Source organism: Furipterus horrens, unplaced genomic scaffold (genome assembly GCF_987537825.1).
Source record: "Furipterus horrens unplaced genomic scaffold, mFurHor1.1.pri manual_scaffold_4, whole genome shotgun sequence".
In the NCBI taxonomy this organism is placed as follows: domain Eukaryota; kingdom Metazoa; phylum Chordata; class Mammalia; order Chiroptera; family Furipteridae; genus Furipterus; species Furipterus horrens.
Genome location: NW_028327174.1, coordinates 122,499,796 through 122,520,235, shown reverse-complemented (window position 1 = coordinate 122,520,235; position 20,440 = coordinate 122,499,796). Strand labels below are relative to the sequence as shown.

Below are 20,440 nucleotides of genomic sequence, written 5' to 3'. Positions count from 1 at the left end.
CGCCATACCTACACTCAGCCTGGAGGGCAGCTCACGCCTTCACTGCCGCTCAGACGGGGTTAGGGTACCACCAAGGCCACCAAGATGTTCTTGGTGGTGGTGGCGGGGGGAGGGGGGCATCAGAAATGCTGCTAAGAAAGTAAGTGTGCCAGGCTCCCATTCGGATAGGTCTCTCTGGCCACGGGGACTAAGTGTAGAAGATTAAGTTCAAGTTCCATGCCTTTCAAAGCAGTTGTCACCGGGCCCCACCCTTGTCCAGGCCCATCCTTACAGCAGACTGGCTTGGGCTTCTCAAATCTTGGCTGGCTGAGTGACAAGAGGAGTTTATGACTGAATGAAAGGCCCACACCTTCAGAGGTACTGAGGTGAGAAGGAAAACTCCAAGTCCTATGGACCCACATTGTATCCTGCCTATTACTTAGTACATGACCTTGGGGACAGAATTAAATGCCTGGGAAGGGCAGGCTTCCCTCCCACCTGGCCCATCATATCCTGGGTGTTGACAGTCCCTGGAGCCCCTGGGTCCTCTGCAAACACTCCTGCTCAGCAGTGGCCGAGCTGAGGGGGCCCTGAATGGGGCACAGGCAGTTCCTAACTCATATCCTACCAGACCCCCGGTGGTCCAATGGTTACCAAAGCAGTTTTAGTTTTTTTAAACAGATAAGGTTTACAGAAGGAAGAGCTCCTGTCTTAGCTCACTGTCTCCTTACTGACTGGGGCTACTCCGGGCCCCAGCGGCCTGACAGGCCTCGGCACAGGCCCCTCTAGAGCGCACTCTCCCGGCCTCTCAGAAGACACCGGAGGACAGTTGTGAGAGCAGTTTAGAGGCCGTAGGAACTCGGATGAAATGGGTGACTGGGTGCGGCTGGAGTGCAGACAGGTCCCCAGAGGCAGGCTCCCTCTTCCTCTCCTCTTCGGACAACACCTGGTACAAGATGCCCGTGTCTGCCAGCAGCACAGGCAATTATCCACGGGATCCATCAAGACCCAAGGCTTGGGTTCCAATGGCTCTTCCATGGCTGACTGCTGCCCACTAGCCATGACCAGTGCTCAGAACTAGTGGCAGGACTCAGTGGCCACAGGAGGGACCATTCGTCTTTGTGTAAAATCCCATACGTGGCAGTTTGGCTCGGCCTATGTGGTTTCTAAAGGCGAAAAAGTGTGGCTTTACCTTCCTAGAAAAACAAAGGCAAACCAAACCACTGGCCAGCTGTGGCCCACAGCCCATGAAGTGCTGCCGTCTTCTGCACATGGGCTTCTGGATGGGTGCTGGCTGTGCCCTGGGCTCCTTCCTGCTCCACCTCATAGAGCCAAACACACGCCAACCACAGGGAAAAGGCATCATTTATTAATCTTCCCAGAAAACAGCTTTCTTGTATTTCTTCAAATTAAAAAAATCTAACTTTGATTCTTCTACCAGTATGGTGAACAGCACACAGCCACACGCAGAGCACATATAACAGCACCGAGCAAACCCTTCAGGAATGGCCCTGGCTGCTGAGCCTGAGGACCGAGCGCGAAGGACCACGTTAAAGCTGCGCTTCACTCCAAGCGCGCCAGATGCAGGTTTGAGCTCACTCAGGCCCGGCCCAGCCCAGCCCTTTACCATCAGGTGACAGCACCAACTGCTGTGGCCTCTTGTGGCATTTTAAACCATTCTGCCCTTTGGATGGCACCAGGAAGTTTAGTTTCTGCCTCTTTAAAAAAAATTGTTTTTTTTATTTTGAAAGAGAGGGGAACGGAAGGAGAAAGAGAGGGAGCGGAACATAGATGTGCGAGAGAAACATCGATTGGGAATTTAAACAGTGACCTTTTGCTTTGCAGGATGATGTCCAACCAACTGGGCCATACTGGTCAGGACCTACTGTTTTTTAAACTTCCAACATGTGTGGGAAAGAAAGGCGGTACCGGCGGACGCCCCGGGCCACCTGTGCCTCCGCGAGCAGGGCGCCCACACGCTGCCCCTCAGCCCTCCGGGGTACCAGGGGCCTGGTAAGCTACCTTCTTACAAGACGGCATTACATTCAGAAGCAAAGAGGAATAAAAAAGTATTAATGCATTACATTTTATTATTAATATAGCTTAGATTCTCATCCTATACTTTTACCAAAAGGTACTAAAATTTTGGGAAAATCTAAATAATGGAATCAAAGTAATTCTGCAAAATCATTTTGAAATGACCTAGAGAAGACCAAAAAATAGTGTTCACTGGTCCTAGTATAGAAAGTCTGTGACGTTTTGGAATTACAGAAATAGCCAATGCAGCCATATTCTTAGACGGCTGATATAAAATGTTTAGCAGGTCTTCCAATGTGTCGCAGATATCTTCACCATTTTCGTGAAAGGAAGAACCGCTTTCAACTCAGACTGAGTGCAGGTTCAGTGTGCTGAGGTGGCACGTTCAGTGTGGGGGACAAGACCCCACAGCTCCAGGGAAACCATTTATGAGGATGTCCCTCATGTGTGTGCTGCTAAGCATGGCCCCTGCAGAGAAGCACGAAGGTGTGGACTCTGATGTCAGCTGATGGCTCCAGCGGCCCTGTGATCCTTCCTTTGATGTCCAGGGTCAGTGCGATCCTGGTCCCACCAGGGCTACGAGGAGATTATGAGAAAGAATCTTGCTGTGATCTTTCCTGCAAAGGAAACAGCAATAGAATTTACTGCCCAGTCACAACAGAGGAATTCTTGTAAACGAGGACCTCTGCATGCCTCTGCTCTCCGCTCTGGAGAGCCGACTTTAAGTGGAGGCCAGGATGAGACCCAGGCCACCTCTCACAGCCCTGAGAACAGGGCGTGAGCAGAACCATAGCCATGTGCCTTGCTCACATGTGGCTGTGAAAGCCAGCGCTATAACTGAAGCTTCATTCACAAGACAGATACCAGAGAGCCCATCTCAGACCTGCATTCACCTTGACTGCGTTCAGTCTCAACCACCCCGTGACAGACGCAGGCACTGCCTGCGTCATGCCCACACGACGCTACCCACACTCCACCTTCAGAGCTTTACGATTCTACCAACATCCACACCGCAGGACCACATACAGAGGGGAGCCACGGCCGTGGCTGGGGTCTGGTGGCTGACACCGTGGCCTGTCTGCAGCGCGACGAGTCCCAGCTCCGGAGCGTCTGGGCACTTGCAAACAGGAAGGCTTTTTGCTCGAGGGCTCGACTCCTGTTCCTGCTGAACTGAGCCAGTGTGTAAAATGAGAACTGATATCAGCTCAGTAGGCACCGGAGGACGGGTCCAATCGACAGCCCGGAGAAGCAGTGCCTCGGCTGGGAGCTGCCCATGTTGCTCCGCTGGGGGCTGCAGAAGACAGAGACCTAGACTGCAAATACAAGAGAGAGTCACGGTGCTCGTGGGAGTACAAGGGTCTGCTGTGAAAGCACCCAGCCCGACTCACATGCAATTAACTGCTGACATAGTTTTACCTGATTACTGTGATGCATTTGGTTTTAGCTTTTTATAAGGATAATTTTTGCAGCTTTCAATACATTTGACTTTTCAGAGAGATGTCTCATTAGTGGAGTTATAGTTCTGTAGACTTTTGATCCATTCCTTGCATTCATGACAGCAGAAAGAGCATCCTTGGGGCCGAGCAGGTCTCTCCTCCTCCAGAACCGTGCTTGGCTCCTGAGCTGAGTCGCTCAGCAGCGGCCTCTGCCCCAGCAGCTCCAACTTAACTGTCCCCATCTCACCTTCTCTTCAGGTGCAGAACTTAGCCACTGTGAACAAGGCGGAAACCAGTCACTGTTCACCAATCAGCTAAGCTCTGCACCTCGTCAGAGAGGTCTTCAGCTGGGCATAATGAAAGGGCTGGCGAGTGTCTTCCGTAGTTGCTGGCTTCTTCTGCTTCCAGAGAAGAGCTACAAGATGCATTTGTTCTCCAAACTGCAGAGAGAGAGTGACTATGGCTTCTGGAGAGCAGCCAAGGTCGTGGTTGCGTGGTAATCCCTGGCAATGTGATTTTAATCTTAAGTCACAAATCAGCATGCCAGGAACCCAAGCAGCCAGAGCACTCTGGGGCCGCCGGGCCCCCGCACACACGGCCCGCACCGCGCACGCCGGCCTCCCCGCCGGGCCTGCTACGCTACCGAATGGGTTTTGGTTTTTGTCGCTGTGCATTTACTTGGTGCCCTGGAGGGATAACTTCCTTTAATCACAAAGACTCCAATGACTACACAAGTGCCAGTGCAGTCTGGGAACACGACACGAAAAGCACACTGACTGCCCCCTGCGGCAGAATTAGTGCAGCCAGCCACCTTGCCTTTAACCCACAGGGCAGACCGTAAGCGGTCTGGGGCGTCGGAGGGGCCCCTCCTGCGCTGGCAAGAATCCCCCGCTGCTGGAAGCTGCGAGCCACTGACCCTGACTGAGGAGGGGCAGGTGCAGGGAGGCCTCGGTGTGATCCCCAGCGCATCTGGAAGGGGCAGGCAGGGGAAGGACCATTTCGGAGGGGAGGCGGCCAACAGCAGACTTGTCACCGGGACCGCTCCTTCACCTGCCTGAGGCAAAGCCTCGCGGTGACATCACAAGAGCTCCGTGCCCACTGTGGTTCCCACTGCTTAGAACAGGGGACAAGCAAAGAACCCCCTGCCAGCGCACTTTGCACAGTCCAGGAAACACAAATGCGCCGTGAAATCCAACATCTAAAGAGAAATGTGATTTCTACCGATTACTGTATGCGGCTGGCAACAAGATCACTGTGTGACTGTCCTGTTTTTAAACTGGTCCATCTGTGACAAGGATCTGAGCTGCCCTGCGGAGCGCTGGGGAGTGTCTGCACACAGCTGTGTCTCCACGTGAGGTGCTGTCACTGTGGCTACGCCCACTGTCTCCTTTCCCTTAGAAAAACTTTTTTCTCTCCTCAGTACCAGAGTTCTTTCTGATGAGTAAGATACTTAAACATATTAGACAGAAATGGTTTTTATAAAACAGAAACAAACTAAATGTCTAACAATGGGTTAAGAAGAGCAGCATAAAATATTAAATATCCATTAAAATGAGGTTTATAGAGAAGCTATATAACACAAAGAATGACTGAGATCTGATGTTTATGTTTTTAAAGATACAAAATTAGACATACCCTATTATAGCATGTGAAACTTTGAAGAACTGAGAAGACACAAAAGTAATGATTGTTAGAGAAAAACAACATACATACTTATAATCCCACAATTCTACTTTCAAAGTTGATGCACCATTGCTAAGTTACTTTTTAAAATTAGAAAACAACATTTAGAAGCTATTAGGATGTAAATCTAGCAGGTCAATTCTAGGCACAATTAACAGAAAAAGCAATTTAAATAGTTTAGGGAGAAATTCTGCTCCCATGCAACAAGGTGAACCACAAGTCCATGGCAGTGAGACACAGTGTTGCAAAGTGTGTCGCACCCTTAGCGGGAGGACCTCCAGCCAGCCTCCTGGTCAGGCGGGGACCCGCTGAGCCACCTCAGGTCCTTGCGCGGCTCAGGAATGGGCTCACCTGGCAAGGCACTCCCCATCAGCCTTCACCCTGCAGTCCAGAGACCAGCACTTCCGCTGGCCTTCCCAGTCCACTCTCCAACCCTATTCAAGATGTGCTCCTCCCCAACTCCTGTGCCCACAAGTAACAAAACCAAAGTGACAGAGACTGTGCCAAGGAGGGCCGCTCTGCCTGGGTGGGCATTCTCTGCTCTCTGGCAACTACTCGCCAGATGAGCTGCAGGGGCTCAGCCTCATGCTACAGCAGGCACCCTGCTCTCTGGCCACCCAAACCAGACCAGCTCTCGGCTCACCATTTGCTTACTCATTTATTTGGCTACTACGAGGAATCTCTGGTTAGAACCAAGCAATGGGGAAAGGACTGAGAATTACCTCTTTAAAACAGCATCTCAGCCACCACCTGTGCTGAGCACCTGTCCATCTGCTCCCTGGCCAGCTCGAAGCAGGTGTGGGCGAGCCTCTGCTGCCTGGCGTCCTCACTCACCATCAGCTCCCCGTAGAGGTAAATCCCCATGGCCTGTGGGGGCAGAGGCCAGAGTGTGAGAAAAGGAAACTGTGTCCAGCGCAGTCTGTGTTTGTTTCACACAAACGTGCTGCTCCAGAAATTACAAAGGCCCTAGGAAGGATAAGATGATATCACCGAACAGCTGTACTTCTGGAACCTGTCCTTTTCAATTCCTTCCCCTTTCTTGTTCTAAAGAATTCTTAGCTATCAGCTCTCACCAAAACCTCAGTGAGTTAACTGATGACGACGTGATGGCAGTGAGCATGTCTGTAGTGATGACTGTGTCAAGAGTGCTCTGGGCAGAGACAGGGAGGGTCCCATAGCAGGGAGGCCTGTGCAGCTGACAGAGCACTGAGGAGCCGTGTGCACACCACAGACACAGGCCTCCTTCCCAGGAGAGAGAGCCTACAGGCACTGCTGGGAAATGAAGCTCACCACGTTGCACGGGGCCGAGGAGCAACAGTCGTCACGCCACCTGTGAAAAGAGGCCTGCTGCTTCAGCCCAACCCGACGGCAGTCCCTCCACTGTCCCTCCTCCGCGCAGACACTGGCTCTTCTGTTTCAAACACAAAGCCGCAAAGACTCACATCTGCATTTTTTTCTACAGTTTTAAAAACAACCAATTATGTTCTGGAAGACCAAAAGATCCCTTTGGTTCTGCCTTCTCCTTGTTCCACGCTTAGTTATGCCACGGATTACATTCTGCAGGAGCACATTAAAGAAGGATCTCAAAGACAGCACAAGACAAAAACTTGGTCTAGTCAGAGGTTCAAAGAATCTTTCCTGAAAAGGCTGAGATATGGTAATCCTTATTTGGCAAAGATCATGGTTCTAAGTATACTGCAGTTAATTTTGGCTTTAAGAACAGACCTTAAGTTTCTCTTGCATTTGTCCTTATACCCCCCTCTGTGTTTCCAAACAACTCTTGCTCCACTGTGCAAATGTGACATTTCTTCTGGTACAAAGTCATGCATTGCTCTTTGTGGGAACAACAAGCCCTTACTCGCTAGCGGCCCCCATACTCTGGTCACTCAAAAGTCCTTTTGTTTGCTCCACCCCCACTCTCTGCCCCAACTAAACATGGCTCCACCCTGTCAGCCCACAGTGCTGGGCAGAAAGCTCACACAGGCACACAGTGGATAGACACGCCAGGACAAGTGTGCGTGGGCGCAGAGGCAGCAAGGAGGATATCCCCAAACACAGCCACGCACACACGCTTCCTGCAGGCTCCTGGGAAGGTGACCACTTTCCCTGGGGTGAACAGTCGTGTGGCCTGGAGTGGCAGGTGCAGCCACAGACCAGACTGTTCCAGTTGACCGGGGCTCTCCATCTGATCTTCTCACGCACTTCAAATTAGGGACAGTGAAGACAAAGACGCACCACAGCAGCGCTAAGCTACACTCTGGTCTGAGGTTCGGCAACGCTGTGAAGCCTGCACAAGCCTCACTTGGCAATGGCAACAGGCCCCAGCCAAGTGAAACCAACCAATGGCACCTCTAAGGAGCACGGTTCCATGTTTTAAAGATTTTATTATTATTAATTAATTAATTTACAGAGAGATCGGAAGTGGGGGAGAGAAACATCGATGTGTGAGACACATGGGTTGGTTGCCTCTCGCACACGTCCAAATGGGGACCTGGCTCGCAACCTAGGCATGTGCCCTGACTGGGAACCAAACCAGTCAGGTTTTGGTTTGTAAGCTGGCACTCAATCCACTGAGCCACATCAGACAGAGCAGTTCCATGTTTTAAAGGGACACCGAGAGATGGAAAATCAGCTCAAGAGTGTGGTAGGTAAGCTCCTACCAACATCTTCAAAGTTTTTGGAAAGTGTTTAAATGCTGTTTTTGGGCCCCTGTGTTAAGCGCACCAGACAGGGGACAGGACGGCATTTACAAAGTCCCCATCTGCTGCAAAATACTGAAAAATGCAACTCACCTGATCCTCCTGAAGGAATTTCTCCACATGCTTGTACGCTTTTGTGTATTTGTGCTTAACAACAAGTTCACACCACCGGTGGCGAACCTTAAGAAACAAGAGAAAATTCCATAAGCAACACACTGGTAGGTTTTTCTCAGCCTAAGGAGTTAAATGATTGAGAGCCTTCTACGTTAGGAACAAGTTACAATATCCCCCTTCTTATGCTCAGGGGATATGTTCCAAAACTGCGTGAACGCCTGAAACCTTGAGTAGGATCAAACCCTAGATGAAACCCTATATATGCTATATTTTTTCCTATAATACAAATATATGATAAAGTTTAATAACTTCCCACCTTAACTAAGCACTTAACCACACACTGTGGCTGTAACTTTTACAGTTTGAGGTGTCAAAGCAAACTAGTATGAATTTCTTTCTCCTTCTTCACAATTTCATGAATAGAAGATTCGTTCTTATCATAGATAACAGCAACTTCAGCTAATTATTTTTTTCTTTTGTGTTAAGTCAAGATCTTTCACCTTTCCACTTAAAATACAGCTTCTCTCCAGCACATACCAATGTCAGCATCCTGCTCTTGTGCTTTGGGGCCATTATAAAATAAAATAAGGGTGAACTGAACACAAGAACATGAATACCATGCTAGTTGATCTGATCACTGAGGCAGCTAGTGACTCATGGGTGGGTAGGCACAGGACAAAGGAGTGAGTTGTGTCCTGGGTGGGACAGAGCAAGATGGCTCTAAATTTCATCATACTATTCAGAATAGCAGGCAGTTCAAAACTATGAACTGTTTATTTCTGGAATTTTCCATTTAATATTTTCAGACTGCAGTTGACCATGAGTAACTGACAACGCACATAACAGGGGCCACTATCTGCTCTGAAGTGTACTGACGTTGTTGATGCTTTTAGTTTTAAATTAACTTTGTTTTGTGTTTTTTTGTTTTTTAAAAGAAAAGAACCATGGTCCTCATTAGGAGGACTATGACCAACTTTAGGGGAGGAAACTACATATTTCAGTTAGGTGTTCTGATATTTTTAAAGACAATTTTGCAAGGTAACAGGTAAACACAACTGTAGCTAGAAAATTAAATGTTGTCCTCTCCTCCTCAGGGGGCTGGTGCTCTGCTCAGAGGGCTATCAACGAAGATTTCCTTTAAAACCACAACCACTTAATTTCCTGCAACAACCGATAGGGTTCAGGGCTGCTGATAGGACAATAAAGAGCAAAGCAAGGAGACACTGCTCTCCAATTCCTGAGAAGAGGCAAAGCACGCCCTCTGGGGAGTTCGGGGTGTCTGCCAGAGGGCAAAGGAAGACTACTGGGATGCAAGTAGCTCCTGCTGCAGCCTTGCACAACACACTGAAAATGGAGAGGCTAAACGTGATGCTGTTTTGTGAAGATACACTTTACTAAAGGTTTACCAGCAAGAATTTTCCAGGCCCGCTCAGCCCACACTGCCCTGAAGACAATGTGGAAGTTGGATCCCAGCACTGGCTGACTCTGCGGGTAGTGGCAGAGCCCCGGCACCTCCGCACTTGACGCACAATTCTTTACATGAAAAGTCGACCTGAATTTGTTTCCAGAACCCAGTTCCAGGCCAATTTCTACTGCAACAAAGGTCTCTCAACTACACCCAGCTAGCAGTGTACCATTTTATATTCCATTACTGGTTCAGCACTGACCATGTGTGGAAGTGGCTACAGGCATCTGAAAAGTCTCCTCCCATCACTCTGCTTTTATTGCCTTTGAAAGAGGGAGACCCTTTAAAGGAGCCCATCTGTGGCAACAGTAAAGTATAAGCGATTTCAGCATTTTGGCTGGGCCCCTATAAATTATATTATTACCCACCAACTTGGCCAGATCTCTCCTTTAATCTACTATAAATAGATGTACACATAAACAATTAGGAATGAAGGAAAGAAACAGAGTTTTTGGAAAGAATCCTTCCCGAAGCTACAGTGCACTCCCAGACAGGGTGTTCATTCAGGCCTTCTGGTGACACTGCCTTTTTGCTTGTGGATAGCCAGGTCCTTTGAACTTGTAAGGACCAGGGTACCAACAAATCTTCACATCCAAGGGGTTTCAGAGGTGCACGGAAATGTGTGAATAGCCTCAGACCAACACAACAAAAGGGAAGCTTGCTCAGACAGGATGGGTGAAATCTTTCCAGCTTCAATAAAATGTTCTTTCCTATACAACCAACAGATATTAACAACAGACCATAACAGGGAAAGGGCAGCCCTGACACATTCTGAGCAGAAACTACAAGTGAACAGATCTCAGAGAAGTCTGCTCCTAACACCACACCAATGAGAGGAGAGGAAGCCATCAGAACAAGCAGATCCTCAGTCCCTCCACTCCAGTCCGCGTCCAAAGGTCACACACGGGAGAGACCGCAAAGGACCCTTTGGGTGCCTCTCCCCCTCTTGTTTTCTCCCAATTCATGGTAACCTAAATGCCTCAGACACCACTAGCCCCGTCTGTGAGCTTCGTGAAGACAGAGGCCAGCTCCCAGGCGACTGCAGGGCAGACAGTCAGGAGACTCAGATGCTGCTCTGGGCCATTGGGAAGAGCTTCACTTCTTATACTGCAGGGCGTTTAGTGGCCTCATGTACTGACAACTCTGTCAGCTTCAAAATGTTTGAACAACTCAGATTTGAGACCTCATCACACCATGCCTTTGACAATGGCTGCCGTTTCTCATTCTGAAACTTGGGGGCAAATTTATTTTTAGACCTGATTTTGAGAATGGAGGGTTTATCCTCTCATTTTTCCTTCCTGTGCTCTCCATTTTATTTACACATACAGAAACAACAAAGCATAAATTAGGAGCTATTTTCTAGTATGATAAGGCCCCCGGAGGGCGGGAGGGAGGCAGGGGTGGTCCCAGCACAAGTGGAAGAAGGTCCAGGGACAACACAGTGAAAGAGGTCCTTCTACAATCAACATAAAGTCAGCATTTCCACTCCTCTTACTGTTAAAAATAGTTTATTGCTATGATTAATAAGTGATCTAGTCTTCTGACCCCTGAAGGCTGCCATGTCATCCAGGAAGTACACCGCCCCCCACACCCCCACTCCCGTCGCCAGCCCATGAAGAGCAGGAAAAACAACAAGCCTTTTATTACAAAAGAGCTGAAAGCATTCAGTATTTTAATGACAGGATGTTCAGAAGACATCACAGAGATGCTGCATGAGGCTGAGGGCCCAACAGACATGTCTTGCGCCTATGCCGGATTTTTACTTCTCTTCGTTATTTCTCTGAGGAAGAAAGAAAATCATTATTTTTTTAATCCCTTAAACTGTTTTTATTACCTTTGAAACTCACTTAGCCACTTGTCACCACATGGAACCAGGTCTTCCCGAGAAGCAGGCAGCAAAGTGACTCCTGTCTCAGTTTCTCCCAGCACTATTTGCACACTGGGCACCGAAGGAACTGAAAAAGTCCGACAGGCCGTCATACACTTATATCGTGTTCCTTCCTCCACTGCCGATGGGAAGAGACATCCTCAGACATCCAAACCACAGAATTCAGAAGCATGTCTCTAAGAAGGCTGTCCATTCTGTGCATCTGCTCTTCTTTATTTTCCAATAAATTAATGGGTGCAGTGGCCATCCTGCCTTAGAACTTCCTCAGTGAGAGTGAGAAGGCACACACACCACGCGTGCCTGCGACAGCACCGTGAGCCCGGCGGCCCCACAGTATCTGCGGCCTCCCGCCGCCCGCCCGCTCAGTTCCATTACCACACGGAGGTGTCGCATATATCCTCTGTCCTAACTGATCGAGCCACACGTGAAATTTTCACACTTTATACTTCAGTTATGCCTCAATAGAGTTGAAAAAAATTTAATGACTGTTTAAACTCTTGACTCAAATTCATAGTCACTCTCAACTCATGCTAGAAATCTCTGAAAGCCTTGAATCGGGAAACATCTTAGCTGAACACCATCAATGTGGTCAGGCCAGGCTGAAGGAGCAGGAGAAGGGGAGGGCAGGAGGGCAAGAGAGGGGGAGAAAATCAGAAGGGGGACAGTGCCGAAATAAAGAGGCAGAATTATGGTGAGGAGCTGAGCCTTGTTCCAGCTCCGTGACAGGGCGTCTCACGGGGCACTGACATCTTGCTTCCCAAGGATGTGCCCCTCTTTTCTTCACTGAGTCTTCAGTGCAGACAGCAGCCGGGCCTGGTGCCATCCACTGCCATCCAGTGCCAGGACGAACATGCCCCCATCACACACAGCTGCGAGGAAGGTTCTGGAACGTGTGTGAACCTCAGTACAATGCCTGGCCTGTCATGTGAGTAAGAAAGGATGCAGAAGAAAGGGAATTTAGGTCCCTAATTCTTCCTATGAAATCACAATGAAGCTGTGCTATACAGACGTGCATAAACAGGTATGCACTCTAAACACTTTGTTCCAATAAAAATCAGTTTGAAAATCTGCTTTTCAATGAGTTCTGCTTGAGGGACGCTGAACAGAAAAATAATACGGGCGCTACCCTCAGTGCACAGGCGGGCTTTAACACAGTGGGGCTAATTCACACCACTGTAAATGGACTCTTCACGTTTCCAGGTTTCTGAAGCCTCCATGAACAAAAAGTGATAAGTATCCAATAATGAGGTTTGGTGCAAATGGGAGGGTCTCAGAATTTGGGTTGGAAAGAATGAAGAACAGGTTTACAGAAGCCGATTCATATCAGACCCATATTTGATGATACAGAGAACCCTTCAATGATCCATATAACTGCACCTGAATGGCATACCCCTCCCCCGCAGCAGGGACTCCCACAAGGAGGAAGGGCAAGCCTTTAACAGGCCTCAGTCATCTGAAAGACCTGAGCAGACATGTGGCGTGGATATCTAAGAGGGATTTTGCAGGTAACACATACACAGGCCTCTAACTATAAGGCTGGTAGCTCATTCCTTCCAAACACATTCACAGCAACCAACATTGATACACATACATATGCATATAGATTTTCTGTTCTTTATGCTGGTTGGTGCCCTACTGAAACTACCCCATGACGCTGTGTCCTGACCTACAGAGCCAGATGCCCTGAACTGGAGGCTGGGTCTGTAACTCAGCAGCCGGGCAGCTCGGTGAGCTGCTCTCATCACGCCCAGCTCCTCTCCCGTGGTGGGTGCTGCTGTGGGAAGTGACTGAGGTTACCCAGGCCAGTGCTAGACTAAGTGCTTTTCAACTTAGCAGGAGTGGCCCATTTTGGCTTTATTTTCTAACTAAAAAGTTCATTATTTATTGAATTTACAAAACCAGGGGAGTATTAATTCCAAGAACTGCTCATTGGTGAAATGACGGAGCGAGGTGCGGGTCAGACGGCTGCTGCGGGCCGAGGGGCCGAGGGGCCGGCCCTGGATGTGTGTGAGGCAGCGCGCGTGCGGGGAGAGCACCAACAGGGCTGCGAGGTAGCACACAGCGAGGGAAGGAAGGTGGGACCCCTCCTGCCCTGGGACTGAACTGGGGGGGAGAAGGGGGCCGGGCTGAGTCTCAGCCTCTCAGCAGGAGCAGAGCAGAGGGAGTGGGGGCACCAGGGCGGGCCTAGAGGCCCGGGGGAGCTGGCGCTTCTCATGCCACCCCTGGGAAGTATACCAGGGGCCAGGGGCCTGGGAACTTTCCAAACTATTTATAAAGATGGATGGCTCAGCCTCATGCTAGCATCAGCCCCGTCGCCTGGCACTTGCGCCATTTCAAGGACGTTCTCCCTGCCTGGAAGGCTCGACCGACCGAGCTGGACTAGCGGCTCAGAAACATAGCACTGGGTGAGTGAAGCCTGCTCCTCTGACTCCCAAGGGTGCCTTAAAGACCTCTGCCTGGTAGGGTCATTCATATTCGCAAACCATGACTCAGATTCAGAGGTGACCCAACGGGCCTCTCTGTGATAAAACCACAACCCACGGAGGACATGCTGGGGCTCCCCACGTTAACTGTTCTCTGGAAACAGGAGGGGAAACTGCTAAAGGGCAGCCCACACCCCACCTCGATCTTTTCATCCTGAGACATTTCAGTGAATCCAGAACCCATTTTCCACCAGACTCTAGAATGGTGACAGTCAGCAAATGTTTTCTGTCACAGGCCAGAGTGTGAGCATTTTGGTTTCTCTGCCCATTTGCCATTATATCACAAAAGCAGCCCCAGGTATTATGTAAATGATGTGTCTGAGTATGGCAGTATTCAGATAAAACTATAAAAGTTAAGTTGTGTGGGCTAGACCGGCCTGGCTCTAGTTCGCTGACCCTGCTTTACCTTAGAGGCCCACATCCTAGGCTCCCAGAACGAGGGGCAGGCAGCAGCGCCCCGGGCAATGTTTAAATCCCCAAATCTGCCAGCAGTGTCACTGAGCGCGTGAGCCGGCTCCAGCCAGCTTCAGCTTCCGTCCTGCCGGGAACACGCGATGGTGTTGAGTGTGGGCTCTCGAGTCCTACTCCTTTCTCTGTGGATTAAAGTCCTTCCGCATAAGAAAATGTGCTCCGGAACCCCTTCTAAAACAGAGCGTCTCTCGGCCCTGTGGGCCCCGGACAAATGCAGATACAACGCGGCACGAGCGGGCAGGCAGCCCGACACTGAAGAAGCGCAGCCTCCCCTGCTCACCCCTGGGCTGCCTGCGCTGTGTGGTGCTGCCCTGAACCGCAGGTTGGCCACGTACTCACTGATCTGTGACAATCCTCACTGCTCTTTTATAGCTTTTATCTCAAAGGTTTTTTTCTAACTTCATATTTGGATTGTTTTTCATGAATCTACTTCTAAGAAATATTATCTAATAAACTAATTTTTCGAAGGGGTTTTCAAACTTTTCTTAAACATAATTCTTCAAACTTTTAATAAAAATGTAATCTGAAACTCCAGTATATAAAGACAGAGTAAAGAGAAGAATGAATATAAATCGGTTCTTCGAGGAGTGTAAATCTTCATGTCAGGTATGAAACACTGTTAGAGTAAACTCCATGGTGGGGTTCTGGGTTCCTCAGAGGTAGAGTTTGAAACCCAGTGTCTTACAGAAGAGTAATTGGGTCTGAGGAATAAATGGAATCACAGAGGCTGAGCGACGTTACTACAGGCATAGGACAATAGGTTAGCTCCAATAACTACTAACAGCGAAACCCTCCAGCTTGATTCTGGTAGCCACTATGTGCCATCAACAAAGTACACGAGACAGTCAAGGTCACAGAGAGGAAGTTAACCATGTTGCCCAGGCACTGCAGTCCTGGGGCCAGGCAGGGACTGGTTTCGTGGCTCCTTATTGTCATACTTACAAAAGCACCTATGTCTCCGTCAGTAGTTGCTTCCTTTGCTTTATTTTTAAATGTTTAAAAGTCATGAACAGGTTAACTTTACACAAACAGAGAACGCAGTAAACATGAAATTTTAGCCATTCAGCCAAATTCATTTCTGACTTTACAAAAGCAGCAGCCACAATATTATTTTGGGTTCCTCCTTCTCTCCATTTGCCACTGTTGGATTCACCAGCTCAGTGTGGCTCACATACTTTCACTTAAAACACTGCAGGGCATTTCCCTGCTGTTAATATACTCCAGTTCCACTAGTCCTTCGATCCTCTGGTCACACCAGAAAGTAAGTCTCTTGTGTGTCACAGAATGTTCCCAAATGTGTTAACAGCCTTTAAAAGGACCAGCAGACAAAAGGGACAAGGAAGTCTGCAGTCATACTAGATGGCACTGCTGTGGTCCCACCTCATGCAACACACCCACGTTTTGTCAAACGACCAGGTATGCCAACACCATCCCTTAACACAGCTCGTTGGCCCAGAGTTCATCATCCTCTGCCTGTCCCCGCATCAGTCACTGCCTCAGAGCTGTGTCTTACAAGCTCTCCAGCTCACAGTGTATTCATTTACAGGAAATCCGAGCATGGTGAGAACAGGGCTGGGTGCCTTTAGACCATCTCCGAGCCCTGTCCCAATGCCTGGTTTCTAGTACATGCTTGATAAATGTTTCTGAGCAAACATACTACTTTTAAAAACTCAGAATGCTTTTCAGCTACTCTGAAATTATAATGCACAGTTGGAAGTTGTAAAATACTTTGGAAAACGCCACCTATCCTATTTATGACAGGAAGCACACCCCCCACCACCACCATTTTTAGTCCTTTTGATTTCAGAATTTACTGTTGAAGAGGAAAAAAAAAAATCTCTCCAGGGACCATGATCTGGGAAGCCCATTAAACCTCATTTAGAGTTCCATTTTATATCTGTAAACAGAAAGTCCAATGCTCATGGCTTTTGTGAGTTAGTAAGTCTAACCTTGTAATAAACAAACCTGCTTTTTCAATTTGTGTCCTTAAAGTAGATTTAATTTTGCTTTAAAGTGGGTTTACTGCTGGTAAGGGAAGCCTGCCTGGCAGCCCGGGAGCAAGAAGGCAGCCCCAAGACAGACTTCCAGCGAGTGCTCTGTTGAAGGACACCTCATCTGTTTGTTCTCCTGAGGAAAGAAAAGAACCGTGGGCTGGATGCTCGTCACATTCAGATGTCTAGAATTTGTCTTTTGATTCAAACACTTTTCATTTTCTCTCTCACTGGACTGATTCTTATTCCCAAAGGGCTGCAATTGTAATATTATTTTTTTAACTAAAGGAAATTAAAAAGTTACTCATTTGCTGTCACCAAGCCAGGTTAATAAATCCCCAGGCCCGAGGTTAAGACAACAAATGAAGGCATCAGAGGCCTTTACCTCTTTTTCAAGTGCTCTTATAATCCTTGTTCGAATCAGTCCCTAAAGCTCTCACCTACACATTACCTGTTCATAACCGCTTATAACCAGTTATAATCAGAGTGCAGCATCATGCAAGACAGGATCCTCTACAAGTGCTCCCAGGATCATCACACTTGACACATGCGAGTACATGGAGAGTGACGGCGAGGGTCAGGTATGATGACATGTCAGCACATACCTCGTCTCGGCAAATTCTAACCTGTCCTCCTCCTCCTATGGAGATACTATTTTATCTAAGGACACTAATGCCACTCAAGTAAGCTGGCTCTAGAAATCAGGACCCAGGAGCCCATGCTGGGTCTACCTTGAAATACAGCACTCACAGTGATACATTCCAATATGTAATTTGATAATTAGGAAATAACACACCTGATCTTCCTTTTTCATTTCATGACAGGTGACACAGGGCCTTTGCTGAGAAAGGCCATTTAACATTGGCAGAGAGATGAGCATAGGTTCCCCCTCTGACGAGCTCAGAAGGGACCCCGTGCCCCTCCTTGCTCTCTTCAGAGGCAGTCTTGACCCCAGAGGCCTGGCCCAGGGGTCAGGGGCTCGCTCTCTCCTGTAGTGGGTTCGCCACGGCTGTTGTTAACCCAGTCACCCCACTGGGGAAGACACTAGTAGCTGCTATTCCAGAACACCTGGAGATCCATGAAAAGTCATTCCCTAGAAAGTGTTAGGTATTCATGATAAATAAAACAGAGAGGCCCTCTTGGAGCTTATAGTTCATTAGAAAAGCTAGAAAAAAATTCAGTAAATGGCACATGCAGACACCTATGTTGGTGATAAAATGCCACAGAAGGACATAACAGGGTGCAATGAGGGAAGCGAGGGGGAGGATGTGGTCAGAAAACTCCCTAAGAAGGGCCCATGCACACTGACAGGCTGAAAGGGGAAAAGACACCTGTTACTGGACAGGGCACCCTAAGCTCAGTTTCTAGCCACACCATACATTCTATGAAAAATTCAACCCTCCCTTCTTCATGGCTATTTCTTCCAAAACCCTTCCCTACTGGAGCTAGAGAAATTGACTTGTAAAAATAAACCCCAAGACTTCAACGTAAGAACTAAAGCTATGAAACTCTTAGAGAAGACATAGGCATAAATATTCCAGACCTTGAATCAGGCAATGGCTTCCTAGATTTGATCCTAAACACACAAGCAAAAAAAGAAAAACATAGATAAATTATTTTATCAAAATTGAAACTTCTGTGCTTCATAGGTCACCATCAAGAAAGTAAACAGACAACCCACAAGAGAGAATATTTTTGCAAATCATATACTTGATCAGAGACTTGTATCTAACACATATAAAGAACTACTATAACTCAATAATAAAAAGACAAACCAATTAAAAATAAGCAAAAGATCAGGTTAGGTATTCCTCTAAAGATTTATAAATAGCCAATAGGCACATGAAAAGATGTTCAACATGATGTTGCCAGGGAAATGAAAATCAAAACCACATAGGAAGATGGAAAAAGTAAAAGAGAATAACAAGTGTTAGCAAGGATGAAGAAAAACTGGAACTGTACCCAGTCCTGGGAAAACGTGGCATGGTGCAGTAACTTTGGAAAAGTCTCACGGTTCCTCAAAAGGTTAAAAAGAGTTACCATATAACCCAGGAATCCACTCCTAGATAGAGACCTGAGAGAAGTGAAACACACATCCACACAAAAACATTTACACGAAAGTGTTCATAGCAGCATTATACACAACAGCCCTGAAATGGAAACAAGCCAAATGTCTATCATCGTCGTCGTCGGCAGCCGTCCGTCTCGAAAGACGATGGTGTAGCTTCTTAAGAGTCTATCTGCACCGCCGAGAATGGCTGTGCAGTCCGACTCGGGAGTGACACGGTATCTGTCTCCTCCCGTGTTGAATCGACATCTTGTGATGACGCTGAAGCTACAGAGCCTGGGCAGCGTAATATGGAGGGTCTGCTGTTGCCCATGCAGCAGACCCCCCCTCTCTTCGCAGCTGAAGGGTCCAAGGGAAAGACGGAGTCAATACAGCTTGGCTTCAGGTGCGCCGCAGGAGTTGCCGGTGTTGACTACAATGTCAAACCGCCTTAGGGACTCCGGCTCCGGATTTTCTGTCGGGGTTTACTCCCTTAGCCTTTCCCCTGAAGAGGTATGCCGCAAGGCAGCGGAGGTTTTTTGGAGTCAGAGTTTTCCTTCTCTGATGTGCCCTGACTGGAAGATCGAACCAGCGACACTTAGCTCGCAGGCCGACGCTCAATCCACTGAGCCAAACCAGCCAGGGCAAAATGTCTATCAACTGATGAATAAACCAACAAGTGTGGTTTATCAATACAACTAAAAACATGATATGAAATAAATGATATACTAATATAGGCTTAAACATGGATGATCACTGAACATACATGCTAACCTAAAAAAACCCAGTCACAAAGGTCCCATATTGTATGTGGTTCTATTTATATGAAGTCCAGAATAGGCACATGTATAGAGACAGAAAGATCCGTGTCGGGGCCTAGGCTGGGGGGTAGGGGAGAGAGGAGAATGACGGCTAATGGGTATGGGGTTTCTTTTGGGGATGATGACAATGTTCAACAACCAATTCTGGTTATGGTACAACTGTGTGAGTGTATGGGCGAACTGTACGGTGTATGAATTATTTCTCAAAAAGGTTATTAAAAACAACCCAAGAGCCAGGCTGGAGGGTACAAAGGGTACGGAGTCCGTTCCTGAGGAAACCACCTGGTGTCCTGGTAGCTGAGCCAGCTCCAGGCTGCCGCTCACTGGCCAGTGGTTCCCCCAGTGCCCACGGTTCCTGTGCTCGGCCTCAGCGCTGGCTTCTCCCAAGGTGGGCAAGACCAGCTGGTCTATGGAACCTGGTTCCATGTGGTTCAAGGCTGCACTGAAGCAACATGCAGATCAAATAGCTTAAAATTCATTTTTAGTGCCTTCTGATAAGTTCAGTTGACCTTTAAATTTCATACTCTGACATACAAACAAAATACTGTCATTTGCATAGAAATAGGTGTCCTTTCGTTCTTTAAAAAATCTGAATCTGATGTAACTGACTTTCGTTTTGCTCTCAGGCTCCAGGATAAACATTCCCATGTCAAAAGCACAGGCTGCCAGGGAACGTGTGGGACCCCCAGAGCACCGCTCGTCCCTGCAGGGCTGCAGGGCAGGGTCAGGGACCACTCCTGCAGCTGATGCTCGCTGCAAGGCAGAGCTCATTCTCTCTGCAGTCCGCTGGTTGCGCAGCTCCAAGGCCAGACAAACTGAACTCTCCAATCCTGGTGTGCCTTGGAACTAGAGAACAGATAAAGGTGTACAGGAAAGGCACTGGAGGGAAGAAAGCAATCTGGAAAGAGATTTGAGCATTTTGGCAAATGTGAGCCCTCTACTTTAGGGCATCTAAGGCACATGTTACATAAAAATATGGTTCAGTGCACAGCTGTGAAATAAAATGGCAGCAGTCACAGACAACTGTGTGCTTTCTTGGCATGGATTTTAATACAGAAATCTAATACAAAAATATATAAACTATTGGTGGAGATATAAAAAAGCCAGAAGCCCTCTAGCCGGGTAGCTTAGTTGGTTAGAGCATTGTCCCTATATGCCAAGGTTGCAGGTTCGAGCCCCCATAAGGGCACATACAAGAATCAACCAATGAATGCATAAATAAGTGGAACAACAAATCGATGGCTCTCTCTCTCCTTTCCTCTCTCTTTTAAATTAATAAATTTTTTTTCTACAAAGCCAGAAGCATCAATAAAACATCATGTGTTG

General features: G+C 48.0%; 1 protein-coding gene across 11 annotated transcripts in view; it reads right to left on the bottom strand.

Moving 5' to 3' along the window:
- Nucleotides 1-1,326: 1,326 nt before the first annotated feature.
- The window catches only part of AOPEP (aminopeptidase O (putative)), a 360,558-nt gene continuing 341,444 nt past the window's right edge, over nt 1,327-20,440 (bottom strand). For 3 of the 11 annotated variants that reach the window (XM_090274012.1, XM_090274014.1, XM_090274016.1), the window contains 3 exons: nt 7,928-8,014; nt 5,858-6,002; nt 1,327-2,633 (listed from right to left, as the gene is read on the bottom strand). In XM_090274012.1, the coding sequence (XP_090130138.1) occupies nt 5,862-6,002; nt 7,928-8,014 (228 nt within the window). In that variant the 3' untranslated portion in view covers nt 1,327-2,633; nt 5,858-5,861. The other 8 variants (XR_016510539.1, XM_090274015.1, XR_016510536.1 and 5 more) reach the window with 7 other exon arrangements.